Source organism: Dioscorea cayenensis, unplaced genomic scaffold, assembly GCF_009730915.1.
Source record: "Dioscorea cayenensis subsp. rotundata cultivar TDr96_F1 unplaced genomic scaffold, TDr96_F1_v2_PseudoChromosome.rev07_lg8_w22 25.fasta BLBR01000207.1, whole genome shotgun sequence".
In the NCBI taxonomy this organism is placed as follows: domain Eukaryota; kingdom Viridiplantae; phylum Streptophyta; class Magnoliopsida; order Dioscoreales; family Dioscoreaceae; genus Dioscorea; species Dioscorea cayenensis.
In genome coordinates this window covers 37,453-52,530 of record NW_024086598.1, presented here as the reverse complement: position 1 = coordinate 52,530, position 15,078 = coordinate 37,453, and the positions used below count along the sequence as shown (strand labels likewise).

Below are 15,078 nucleotides of genomic sequence, written 5' to 3'. Positions count from 1 at the left end.
AACTTGCCATATGCTAAGCCTTTTTCCTGATGTATCCAAGATATCTTTTGCAAACGAAAACTTCAAAAAGTTGCAAGAATGTGTATTTTCTCTGCTTGATGTTCATGGAGTTTCCTATACTCTAACTTATCCGCAACCTCCTCCAACCGATGATGCGAAGATACAAGGATCGTGGTAACATGCCAATAAGGTATGTCGTCACACTATCTTATAGACTATTTCTAATGAACTATTCGACATCTATTGCAGCTATAAGAAGCTAAAACGATTTAGGAAGCATTAATAAAGAAGTTTACCGTTGAAGATTCAACCAATCAAAAGTTCATCCTAAAAAAATACTATCACTGGCAAATGACTGATGACAAGGAGATGAAAGTTCAAATCAATGAATATCAAAAATTGTTTCAAGACTTTAAGAGTGAAGAAATCATATTGCCAGAAAAGTTTGCTGTGGGAGTGCTGATTGAAAAGCTGCCTAATTCCTGAAGTGACTACAAGATGGCTTAAAGCACAAGCAAAAGGCTTTCACTATTGAGGAACTCGTGACACACATACTGATTGAAGACACTAACAGCAAGGAATCGAATGCTGCCAAAGTCAAGGAGATGACCTTCAAGGCACATTTGGTACAAATCAATAATAAAAGGTACGAACCTAAGTCCCATAATTACAAGCCTAATAATCCCAATTTCAAGAAAAAGAAAGGCATCTGCTTCGTTTGTGGGAAACCTAGTCATCATGCTCCTCAATGCAGAAATCAATATAAAAATGGGAAAGGCAAAGCTAATCCTCCTAAGGTTAATTTGGCTGAAGGAGATGAAATTATTGTTGTTGTTATTTCTCAAATGAACATTATAGTTAATGTGAAAGAGTGGGTGGTAGAATCTGGGGCTACTTGGCACATATGTGCAAATCGAGAAGCATTTTCCTCCTATACACCAGTAGGGGATGATAAAGAAGTGGTCTACCTTGGAGACTTAAGATCTACATACTAAGGCTTTGGGTAAGGGAAAAGTGCTCTTGAAGCTCACTTCAGGAAAAACTTTAGCCCTTAATGATGTACTGTATATCCCAAATATCAGGGCAAATTTGATTTCTGTGGCTCTATTAGGAAAAGTTGGTGTAAAAGTGTCATGTGAGTATGGCAAAATTATAATGACCAAGAACAATGTATTTGTGGGAAAAGGCTATTGTAACTAGGGACTTTTTTGTACTTAACATTTCAAATGTTATAATGGAGAATGCATCTTCTTCTGCTTATATTGTTGATTTAATTTATTTATGGCATGCTAGATTAGGACATGTTAATGCTAGTTATATAAAGAAAATGCAATCACTTGGTTTACTATCTGGCATTCATAATGATAACTTGGAGAAATGTGAGATATGTGCTGAAACCAAAATAACAAAAAAAACTTGTATAACTATCAATAGAGAAACTATATTATTAGATTTAATTCACACTGATTTAGGTGATTTAAAGCAAACTATGACTAGAGGAGGTAAAAAATAATATGTTACCTTTATAGATGATGTTTCTAGATACTCTAAACTTTATTTACATTGAAATAAAGATGATGCTTATAATACATTTTTGACATATAAAACTGAAGTAGAAAATCAACACAATAGGAAAATTAAAAGAATTAGATCCGATAGAGGATATGAATATTTACTTCTAAATAATTTTTGTGAACAAGAATGCATAATACATGAGATAACACCTCCTTATTCACCAAAGTCCAATGGAGTAGCTGAAAGGAAAAAAATAGAATTTTAATAGAAATGATGAACTCCATGTTAATCAGCTCTCATGCTCCTAACAATTTTTGGAGGGAAGCCATTTTGTCTGCATGTCACTTACAAAACAGGATTCCACATAAAAGAACTGGCAAAACACCTTATGATTATGGAAAAGTTATAAACCCAATTTGAAATATTTGAAAGTGTAAGGGTGTCTTGCTAAAGTGTTATTACCTGAACCTAAAAAGAGAAAAATAGGTTCTAAAACCTCTGATTATATGTTCATTGGATATGCTGAGCATAGTGTTGCATACAGATTTTTTGTTTTAAAAAGTGATGTGCTTCATTGCAATACAATAGTTGAGTTAAAGAATGTTAAATTCTTTGAACAAATTTTTCCACTGTCTAATAAAATTTCTCATGCACCTGTTGAGATAAATACATAAATTACCTCTAATGAGGAATTAAGAAGGAGCAAGAGGCCAAGAAAAGAATTTTGTTATGGAAATGATTTTCAAACTTTTCTCATTGACAATGATCCATTAACTTATTTAGATTCTATCTCTTCTTCTGATGGCATATTATGGAAAGAAGCAAATTGAAAAATGAATTTGATTATATTATGAAAAATAAAACTTGGGTTTTAGTAGATTTACACCCCTCCCAACCCACCCCTCGGTACAAAACCAATTGGCTGTAAATGTATTTTCAAAAGAAAATATAATCCAGATGGCTCCATAGATAAATATAAAGCTCGGTTAGTAGTAAAAGGATTTTCTCCAAAGCAAAATATTGATTATTTTGAAACATTTGCACCGGTGACAAGAATTTCTTCTATTCGAGTTCTTTTTGCATTATCTTTTATCCATAAACTTTTTGTTCATCAAATGGATGTTGAAACAATATTTTTGAATGATTATTTAGAAGAAGAAATTTATATGGTTCAACCTGAGGGATGTGTTATTTCTAGACATGAAAATAATGTTTGTAAATTGGTTAAATCTCTTTATGGTTTAAAACAAGCTCCTAAATAGTGGCATGAGAAATTTGATCAAATTTTAATAAATGATGGTTTTTCATTTGTAGAAGTGGATAAATGTGTTTACATTAAAGTTGTAAATGATCAATATGTAATAATTAGTTTGTATGTGGATGATATGCTCATATTTGGTACTAGTTTAGATATTTTAAAAAGTACCAAATATTTTCTATCTTCTAATTTTGATATGAAAGATCTGGGTGAAACAAAAATGATATTTTGGGTATTAAAATCATACGGAGAGATGATGGTATTATGTTGTCACAAGAACATTATGTAGAGATACTTCTTAAGAAGTTTTAAAATTTTGATGTGACACCATGGTGAGTACTCCTTATGATGCTAAGACTCAATTAAAGAAAAATCTTGGTGACCCAGTTGCTCAGTCTAAATATGCTCAGATTATTGGGAGTTTGATGCATCTAATGAGTTTTACAAGACCTGATATTGCTTATGCTGTGTGTAGACTGAGTAGATATACTCAAAATCCCAATCGTGAACATTGGTATGCATTTGTTAGACTAATGAAATACTTGAGAGGTACTATGAACTATGGTATTCTATATAGTGGATATCCCACTGTATTAGAAGGTTACAGTGGTGCTAATTGGATCTCGAATTCAAATGAGACAAAATCCACTAGTGGTTATATGTTCACGCTTGGTGGTTGTGCAGTAGCATGGAAATCAGCTAGACAAACAATCATTGCTAGATCAACTATAGAATCAGAATTTGTAGCCTTTTAACAGGGTCTGAGGCTGATTGGCTAAGAAACTTCTTAGCTAACACTCCTTCAGTAAAGAATCTATTACCTCCTGTGTCTATACATTGTGATTGTCAAGTGACTACTGCTATTGCTGAAAATAAGTCTTATAATTGTAAAAGTAGACACTTGAAATTGAGACATGATGTTGTAAAGCAACTGCTGAAAGATGGAATAATTTCCATTGAATATGTGAAGTCAGAAGTGAATTTGGCCGATCCTCTGACTAAACCTACAGGAAGAAAATTAGTTCTTCAAACTTCTAGGGAAATGGGACTTAGGCCTACAAGTAGTCAATAAAGATGGCAACCCTACCTATATGATTGGAGACCCCATGAAGTAGGTTCATATGGGTAATAACAAGTCAATATTGACTTTGAGCACTTCAAGTTAAGTCCTTTTTATAGTGAGTGCTTTGACTGCTATATTTTGTGAGGATGAGTTAAAGAACTCTTAATGAATTCATAGTCCTTAAAAATGTGTATTTAAAGCAGTATACACTTGATGAATTCACCTATATGAGAGTGGAATGGGGCCGCTCCCATAAGATATTTTGGCCAAATCTTTAGAGCTCTCATGAATAACCAGGCACACGTATGGCCTATTACCGCAAAAACACATTGTACAATAAAATTGTGGGTTCCCAATATGATTGATGAAGTCTCTGACATACACCAAGAATTGTTGGTTCATAGAAATATCATATTTCACCAAAAATTCAGTAAGTCATATTTCATTAATCTAGGTTTAGTTCATAGTCTAAAAGACACTAAACTAATATGTTGCCCCAATATAGTTCCAGAAAATTTTTACCCATGTCATTGGTTCTTTTGAAATATGTGGGGGATTGTTGTATTTTGTGAATATATTTCAAAAGATAATATTTATTTGGAATAAGTATTTTGAATTATCAAATGATACTTTTATATTTATTTATTTAATAATATAATTTTAATTTTGACACAATCCTTTATTATTATTGATAAGATTTTCTTTATCACTCAACTAATTTTTACCACTTCTCCCACGTTTATCTAAGTTTTAGGAAAATGTTAGATCTTTAACGTTTAATTTTATTAGCCCTCTAACGTTAAACAAGTTTAAGGGAGTCCTTATCTGGATCTATATAAATAATTTTGCTGTTCCTAATCCCTTAAGATAGAGATCTTAAGGAAGGCTTGTTTTATCTTGGGGAAATATTTCAGTATCTCAAAATAGTTTCTTTAGTACAGTGCTAATTAGCACGACTCAAGCATTTCTTAATTCTCATTTTTCCAACATTCATATCATATACTGTCATTATCCGGTCTATTTTATCTGATGCGTATCAAACATATGATAGGATATGAACTTATCATATCCGTTCATATCCTATCATGTCCACCAAATGGGCCCTTAGATGAAAAATAACATGTTTAAGCACGAGATTGACAGAGAAACCCTTTAACCACTCTAAATGTGAAAAACTCTATTTAAAATAGTAAAATTAGTGTCATATATAATTGTTGACAAGTTCTTTGTCTTAAGGATAGGGTTTAAAAGATCAAAAGAAGGGATACAATGAACCCTAGATGAAGGAGAGAAACCAAATTATAGGGCCAAAAAAATAAATTTAATTTTTTTTATCATATCTTACATGTTTCCTTCTCCCTCGTAAGATTAATTATCATGTGTTTGGTAGGGTAAAATGGGTCAATAAGCTAAGACTATCATATCATATTGACACACCAAATAAAGGATAATAGTAGTCTATCCTATCCTATTGTCCTTATCATGTTTATCAAACGGATCTGAAATTACAAATAAATTTTAGTTATTTGTTAGTTGTGTGGATAATTTTTTAAAATTTATTATATTTGATTTTTTTTTTTTTTAAAACATGTTAGAAGGTATTGTCGTCATTGCGTTGTTTGTGGTTAAATACTAATCATGATTAAGGAAAAAAGTGTCATTAATAAAGCTTAGGTGAGGAACATATCTTACAACAACTATAACAAGAAACAGTAACTTTTAGCGTTTAGATAGACATTTAATCTTAGCTTTTGAAGTACATATGTGACAAAAAAAAAACCAATATAAATTAGGAAAAAAACTCATTTTCACACCTTTATAGTAATTTTGTTTAACTATAGAGGAATAATTTTGTTTATTCCTCTTCCATGTAAAAGTAAAAAATGGATGAAAATAGTTACTCCTCTCCCAATTCACCGTGCATATATTGTAGCATACAGTAAATTCTTGGTATAATTATTTTCTTTAAAAAAATTGATAAATATATCTTTATAAAAGTTAAAAATTAGTTTATCTCTTTTTATTGAATTTGTTTGTAAAGAAATATTTTTTCTTCATTCAATGGTTCTTCTTCCGGTTAGACGTGGTCATTTTGATCCGAAACCGTGGAACGAACCTGAACCTGACAAAACCATAATCGTTCAAAGACCGGAACCTGAACCTTCATACAAGGTTTCGGTTCCGGTTTCAGAATTTGAAAATCATGGAATCGGCGGTTTAACTACCTAGAACTGGTTTGAACCACCGGTTCCAGTTGAATCAAAATATCATATGTATATATAATATTGTTATATTATATAAATAATGCCATGAATCATAATATCTGATTAGGTTTTACCATTTGAGTCTTTGATTAGGTTTTTATTTTGTTTGTTATCATCAATCAAAACAACTCCTTGCAGTTTCCGCCTCAACCGCCGTAGTTGAACAAACTTTTAGTAATTGAGGCAATATTTTAGATGAAAAGACAATCAAGGTTAGGTCCAGAATCATTGAAAGCGCAAACTTGCCTCGATGATTGCAAAAGAGCTAGACTACTAAGTCAAGATGACCTTATACACTCATCATCATCAGATAAATGGGTAAATGATGGCTCTGGTAAAACAATGGCGGCTTCTAGTTCCAACTCCTCCGACGATGATGCAAGCAATTAGGCATTATGGAAATATGGGAAATGTGTATAATAAAAATAAAAGAACTAGGTGGGCTTTGATTACTCTAGAGGATACGTAGGCAACTTGATATAATCTAAGTTCAAACCCTATATTTTTTTAATTTCTTCTCCTATTGTACTTTTATTACAAAATATTGTTTTGAATTATTAATACTTTTATTTTTTTAATAAAAATATTGTATTATATTAATTCTTGTATTTTTTTTCATTTAATTTGAAATATTAGATTATTTAATTTAACAAAAAAACCCAAATCGTATGAACCGTTGAACCAAATCTCCAGAACCGGAACCAAACCAGAATCAAACCCCAAGAACCTTGCTTAGGCGGTTCGGTTTTGGTTCAAGGTTTTCTTGAACCGGAACCGGCGGTTCAGGAACTGTGACCATGTCTACTTCTGGTAGATATTTTAATGAGATCAAAATAAAAAGAATTATTAGAATCGATAAAAGTGAAAAAAAAAAAATTTTCAGTAGTTTAGTTTTAGATGGTACAAAAATAATTTTAATTATATTCTTATATTAAAAAAATTAACTTTGTAGAATATACATAATTATATTATTTATTAAGATAAGTGTAAAATTTTTTTTTTTTAATATATATATATATATATATATGTAATTTCTAAAATAATTTTCATATATATAAAATTTTGATAAAATTAGTAACATTTAGATACATGATACAATTATATATATATATATATATATATATCACTGTTTGTATATCACTATTTATCGGAAAAGATAATTGATTAATTCAAATTTAATGTTGATAGACGGATTTTCATGGATAACTTTATCATGAAAGTTTCCTTTTATATATATACACGATTCCCATATATTAATATTTATATATATATATATATATTTAAAAAAAAAAAGAAACTTTCATGATAAATCTAGTCATCATGGTATCTCACTTTCTGCGGTGACGGAAGTCTCGCTTTTATGTCTCCACTTATTTAATGTACCAAACACTCATATATTCAAGGGCCCTATATTCAATGAAAAATAAGAGTTCCACTCCCATGTGTGTTTATGTATATATATACCTAATATTTTAATTTATTTTATTATAAATAAATTATTTAGTTACAAAAACATAAATTATCTGTTTAAATCATAACATTAAGGTTTTGAATACAAGCTAAACTGGACGAGAGCGCCATACTTTTTGGGTGAAAATATAATAGAAATTTTAATTTTAATTAATTTAAAAATAAAATAGCTTTTTTAAGATATCAGAGGAGTGTGAGAATATTTTAAAGTAGATAAATATTTATAATGGGCAACTCCTCTCTAGAAGAGTGATAGGTCATTTTTTCTTCTAAGTAAAAGGTAAGGCTTTAAGTCCCTTACAATATAGTTGGAAACCAATGTATTAGGAACGTCCGTAGATAAAAATTCTGAGATATCTCTATATTAGTCATTGGATTTGAATTTAACAAGTGCAGATCATCCAACAATATTTGTCAAACAATGCAATCAATAGTGGATGACCATTTTTTTTAAAACCAACCAATCCACCCATCCATGTTCAATTTAATACAACATCAGCAATTATTCTTTTTACTTTGATTGCCCTCTCTTTGCACCTTTCCCTCTATCTATCTTTTATGTTTTTTACTCTTTTACTTTTGCTTTTTCTATACGGATACTTTGCAAACGTCCACAAAGAACGTATTTCCTATATATATATATATATATATATATTAGAGTAAAGTCATATACGGATTTGTGGAAAAAAATATATAAAAGACCGAAAGAATAGGTAGGGGTTGAGTTTAGAGATGGGAGTATTAGATGGTGATCTAATGACTTTCGAAGATATATGTAAATTAAAAATTTACAAACGTCCTAAATGACGAGCCTCCTTCTATATATATATATATATATAAATTTTCAATGCATTACAAAAGTACATAGATACATGCAGATATTCCTCTGGCTAGTAATGTAAACATACATAATAATAATAAATAAATAAATAAATGATAATAAAGTGATAAACTGAGCAAAGCAATTCCGGTTTTTTTTTTTCTGTCACTGTCAGTCTTCATTGCAAAAATCAGACTAACTTTTACACAAACGGATAATAACATCCATTTTTTTTCTTCCCGCTCGGCCCATACCTAAACAGAAAAACATTTTAAAAACATACAAAAAAATTATTTTATTTTATTTTTTTGTCAAAATTAATCCAAACATGCCTTAAAAAGTCATTAATGTTTTACCACATAATATGGTTACAATAAATAATGACAATTGAAAAGTTTAATTATGACTGCTAGAAAATTATGTGCTTAAGTAAATCAATGGTTCAATCTTTACCAATGCATGTTAATTTATTCATTTGATTTATTTTAACCTGTGTCATTAGTTATTTTAGACATTTAAATTATACTAATCTAATTTTTTAAATATATATTTTAGGCTTTTTACTTGCATATCCTGCCAAATATATATATATATAACGTTAATTACCGACATTTGTAGAACGTCGACAGTTGAGCACAATGAGGATTAGGGAACACAGTAAATGTTAATTGGGTTTTGTTTTGGATTGATTAGTTGTAATTTTGTTTATAAAGATTGATTATAGGTCTAATAGAAATATGGGTTGAACAGTTAAGATTTGTTAAGTTACCGTGCTGAATTTGATTGATTGAATGATTCAGATTAAAATATTGTGCATTCCAATTTTTACTGTGATTAGTTAGTAATCACTATTCATCCAAATGTAAAACCGTTAGATTTCAATTCAATGTAATACAAACGTCTATAGATTTAAAATCTACGGATATTCGTAGAAGATCGATCCTCTATGTATATACTTTTATAATGTAATATTTGTTTTATTAACTTTTACAAGTTATTCTTTTTTACTTTATACATCTCATATCAAAAATTAATTTAAAGATTGCTAATATGCTTTTCTTCTTTGGATTTCTACAATCTTAGAACCAACAAAAAAACCAAGCTATAAGGCTTAGTAAACATGATCTTGTCTTCGTCGACTCACTTTCTACTAATCTTGGTGAACTTTACCTCTATACTTAATCCAATCAAAGCGGCTAACTTATTAAATGATATAGTGACACCAACGATTAATGATCCACTTTTGACAATCTTCTACAAAGTGGCACCACTTCTTCCTCTTAGCTTATTGCTATTCTTTCATGAAAAGGTATTCTTTATTATTGGTGGATCATATGGCATACCCTAACATTGTTATCTTATTATATTAGCCTAAAGTTCATTTTGTTTTATTCTTTAGCAATTTTTATTATTAATAAAGTGCCAGTTTACTTTATCCCCTTTTAGTTAGAAAATTTTAACTAAAATATTTTATTAAAAATAGACTATTATTTACTTTCTCCTTTTTTCATCCAAAAATAATAATAATCAATCTATATATTCATAAAAACTTTTAAATTAATTTCATCAATAAAAATATATAAATAAATATAATTATTAGCAATCATACATTTATTTTATAGAGGCAAGCAACTAATAATATTTTTTATATATGTTTTCCAATCCAAATGGATTTATATCCAATCCAAACTCCAATAATAGCACTACTCAATAAAAAACAAGAAAATATAAATAATGAAAATAATAATAATAATAATAATAATAATAATAATAATAATAATAATAATAATAATAATAATAATAATAAAGGTTTGCATGCTATCTTCCATGAGAGAGTTATTCAGTAGTCAGGACTAGTGCATGGAAGCATTTCCTCTGCTTGTGCAGAGACACAGTGAAGAAAAACAGTAGACAATAACTAATAATTTGATTGGAAAAAAGTGGTCCATTTTGATGACTTTCATTAGAACATGATGCTTGGCATGACTTGAGGGGAACTCACCACTTTATTATCTCCGACTTCCCATTCATTTTACCTAACATCTCTTACTTCATTATTTCACTCTTTCAAAGAAATATTTTCAAATTTTAAAAATTATTTTGCCTTTAAAAAAAATAATAAAACTACATATATACTTCTGTAAAAAATGATATTTATTATATGCCCCAACAAAACATTTTAATTTGGTAATATATTTTTGTGATTAAAAATTTACAAAAAAATTTGTAAAAAAAACTATTCTTTTCTCTTTATTTATTTATTTAATTTTTTTATATTTTCCATCCCCTAGTTTTTGAGGAGTCATTGATTTTAAATAAATTTGAGATAAGGTACTGAAAGCTCTAAAAAGAATAGATTTTTTATTGAGTATTTTTTACCATATGTAAAGATTTGAACATACAAATACTTACATATATGATTTAAACCTCTATAATTTGAATCAAATCCCAGTGTTATAGATAAATGTAATTTTTATAAAAAGATATATTAGTTTTTATTCACTTTTATATACGAGAAATTTTATCAACTATATATATATATATATATTCTAATGAATAATGTTTTTTTTTAAAAAAATAGAACAGGGTTAAGGGAAGGAATCCCAAGAGATGTGAGAACGCTCCTCGTGAATGACAGCTCCCAATGGTATTGGTGTTACTTGGCCCCTCCATTGCATAATAATAATAATAATAATAATAAAAATAATAATAATCTTCTCTCCCACTTACCCCTTCTCCCTCTCCATCCCATAATTATAAACACACCACACTCAAGGCCCTTTTCAACCTAAGCACGCTTCCCACCTTAAAAGCAACCATCATTCCTCCCTCTCCTTTTATGTTTCCTTAATTTATTTGTTTAATATATGTTTGTGTGTACTTAAGTAAAAAAATAATTATACTCATTTGTCCTTAAGTGAGCAATTACTATTAGAGAAACTACCGTGGTTTAATAGTAACTCATCTCAAAGTCCGTAAGAGAATGAAGGTCTAATATTATGGGTCTTTTTAGAAGGAATAATCTTTTTCTCTAAAATTTAGAATTGTATAATAAGAGAATTTATCTCTAAAAAATTATCAAGCCATCTTAAATTGTGCACTTTCATATCTGTCCCTCCCTTTGAATATGTTTATATACTTTGTTGAAATTTTTTATTATTGTGCTCTTCTAAAAATCAAATTTACTTATATATATCTTACAAAATATTTTGTATTAATAAAATTTTATATTAAATATCAGCTTATAAATATCTTTTATTTTCTGTTTTCCAGAGTAAATGAAATGGAAAGGACAAAAAGAATTTATATATTTTTTTAATTAATTTTTCTTGTCAGAGACATATACATATAAATATTATCTGTAACAAATATTAGTAAATATTATTTTTTTACAAGATATATAAGTAATTACCCATTCTTTGCAAGGTAATACTCTATATTAATTTATCTATATATTTTACTAATTTTATTATTTAAAATGTATTATATCATGAAATAAAACATCTATATATAAATCTAACATACCCATTATATTATTACAAAGCTTTTATTATAATAAGTAATTATTTAAATATATATATTAAATATCCATTTTCAAATTATTTATTACCATTCTTAATTCTTATAATTAAAAAATGTTTTTTTTTTCAATGGAATTTTTTTTTTCTTATTTTCTCTCATATATATACATTCAAACAAAAATCTATTATCATTTCTTTCATTCTCCCATGGTCCTTACACTCTAATCTTCTTTTATTCATAAACTCATTTTACTTTTCCAATCCAGTGCTCCTTCATCTCTTTCCCTTCCTTCTCCTTCCCCATTGTATATATATCCATCTCCAACCTCACACAAGAACCCTAAACAACAAAGAAAAAAAGAAAACCCTAAAAAATGGCAAACACACAACAAGAACAAAGCACATGAAGCAATGGAAGCATCATCCATGTCAGCAGTAACAACAACAGAAGAAGAACAAGAAGCCTTGTTCAACACCTACCCATGCTCTGCATTACTATACTACGTCCAAAGCCCTTCCACAACCTCCCATGCAAACAGCAGTGACTGCCGTCATGCCTCTGACTCCATCTCCCTCTCCCCTTTCCCGGCCGATGACGCTTTCATCGTTGTCCCTCCTCCCGGCATTCACCGCAACCCGGACTTCACTCTCTCTCGTTACTCCTCCTCTAGAGGCTCCAACAATTATTTTCTCCATGACAAAAAGATCACCTATGATCTCGGCCACATTGATGTTCAAAAACACAGTAAAGATCGAAGCCGGAACCGTAACCGGTTTCGGGTTGTTCATGAATTGGAAGGAGTTGAAGAAGGTGGTGAGCATAAGAGGAGGAGTGAGCTTTGGAGGTTTGTTGCTTTGGATCCTTCAGCTTCTTGTTGTTGTGTGGCTTTTCAAATTTGTTGGAGGTTCTTGGTTAGTCTTGGTTTGGCTTTGCTTGTTTTCTTCTTGGCTACTAGGCCACCTTCTCCCACTGTGACATTTCAGGTACTACTTCTTACTAACTAGTCTCATTAATTTGATCTTTGTTTCTGTTTTAATTCTTAAAATTAATGTCAAAGTTTTGATTTATTTTATGTTTGTGTTTTTGTTTTTGTTATGTGCCAAATGCGAGGATCAAAATGGATGGATATTGTTTCATGTGACTACAATGGGATTTATGTATAATGATTTGATAGATTAGATCTTAGATCTAGTACAATTCAGAGTTAATTATTTCTTTACATAGATTAATGTTGTTATTTTTGAGAGTATAATTATGTTTAATTGATTAAATAGTTACACATGTAGTGATAATTATGATATACCATAACAAGATAGTATTTCATTCCTAATTCAAAGGTGAAGGATTTGAATCCCACCCGTGATCTGTCCCACGGTGCTATATATATATATATATATATATATATATTAATAGATGTATAGCTTGTTGACAAGTTTTTTTTTATTTTTTTATTTTTTTTTTAACTTATGATTCAATGTATTAGATTTATTCAATACAAAATTAGTAGTTTAAAAAAAAAATCTGTAGACTATATTTATGTTTTATAAATCTTTTGTAGCTAACATAAGCTTTGTATTAATATATATTGTTTTAATTAGAACAGAAATGTTTTGTAAATGCCATGAACATGGTTGGTTCATTTTTATGATGCAAAATTAAAAAAATGCCCATAAATATACATGATGTCAAATTGTCTTAATTTTCTTCTAAATGTGATAATTGATGCAAAATCATGTCTCACATCTACACCAATAGTGAGAGGCTATGGGAAAATAAAAACCATGATGTAAAACAATAATTACCCCAAGTAATTTTGATGAAATTATATATTATAAAAAATTGCAGATATCAAGGGTGAAACATTTTAATCTTGGAGAAGGACTAGACATGACAGGGGTGGTCACAAAGATATTGACATGCAATTCCTCAGTAGATGTGGAGATTGACAACAAATCAAAACTCTTTGGTTTGCATGTTTATCCTGTCACCATTCACATGGCCTTTGGGAGACTTATTTTTGCTACCTCATCACAGGTAATTTTAATACCACAAATATATATATATATGTAAAAAATAAATAATTAATTAATTATCCCTTGTATTTTTTTTTTTTTATTTTAGGAGGGTGAAGAATTATATGTACAAAGTAATAACTTGTTAAGAAAGAGGCTTTATGTGGGAGTGAAGGACATGCCAATGTATGGGGCTGGGAGGGACATGGAAGACATGCTTGAATCTGGGAAAGGGTTACCCTTAATCATAAAAGTGAGTTCAAGATCAACTTACCATGTGGTTTGGAACCTTATTAAGTCTAAGTATCACCATCATGCTGAATGCCTTGTGGTATTGAAGGCTGTCTATGATGCTCATAACCACACTCAGCTTTTCAATAGCACTTGTTCTACAACCACTTCTCATGCATGACATAGACATTATATATAAATAGAGTTATGTGTATTTTGTAGTTTGTTTTTAGTGATTGGATTGTTATTTATTGCTTGTAAGTTGTGTTCATCCAATCTTTGTTGTCAAGTTGATTGGTTTATGTTACATGTGAATTTTACTCAAGAGTCAACAAAATTTTAATTGTAATGAATTTGTATCTTTTGCGATAAGTACTTTATAGCTTGATTTTAATTTTTTTTTTCTTTTTTGTTATACTAAAATATTGTCCTTAAATTATATTTATTTTGTTTATAGAAAATGTAGACAGGACAGATTCAAACGTTTGATATTTGATTTTAAAAGAAATCAAATATCAATTATGCTATTAAAAGAGTAAATTGTCTTTGAATATTCATTTTAGTCATTTTAGACATATGTTTACCATAAAATAAAAGGTGAAAAAAAAAACCTTTATGTAATTGTTAAATATATTATGCCATCTAAGTAAATCATTCACAATAATAACATATAATCAAATCCTAATTGTTTTTAAATTTCACCCACACTAATGTTTTTATCATGTCAATTTCCTTGTAATAATTCAAAATTCACTCATTTCACTTAAACACATATATAACAAACATCCTTACAAAAACTAAATAATTTTTCCCCAAGATCACTCTGTATCAGAGATCAAAGATTCAATTCATGCCTATCCTAAAATATCATGTCATATTTTTCTCAAAAACAATAATAATAATTCAAAACAAAATTCCCTATA

General features: G+C 29.2%; 2 protein-coding genes across 2 annotated transcripts; both read left to right on the top strand.

The window, feature by feature from the left end:
* Positions 1-3,102: 3,102 nt before the first annotated feature.
* On the top strand, positions 3,103-3,528 carry LOC120253783 (secreted RxLR effector protein 161-like). The gene has a single exon (XM_039262020.1). The coding sequence runs from the start codon at positions 3,103-3,105 to the stop codon at positions 3,526-3,528; it is 426 nt and encodes a 141-aa protein (XP_039117954.1).
* An 8,602-nt stretch (positions 3,529-12,130) lies between these two features.
* LOC120253782 lies at positions 12,131-14,533 on the top strand. Its single transcript, XM_039262019.1, has 3 exons — positions 12,131-12,895; positions 13,758-13,946; positions 14,034-14,533. The coding sequence occupies exons 1-3, from the start codon at positions 12,323-12,325 to the stop codon at positions 14,334-14,336; spliced, it is 1,065 nt and encodes a 354-aa protein (XP_039117953.1). The 5' UTR covers positions 12,131-12,322; the 3' UTR covers positions 14,337-14,533.
* Positions 14,534-15,078: the final 545 nt, after the last annotated feature.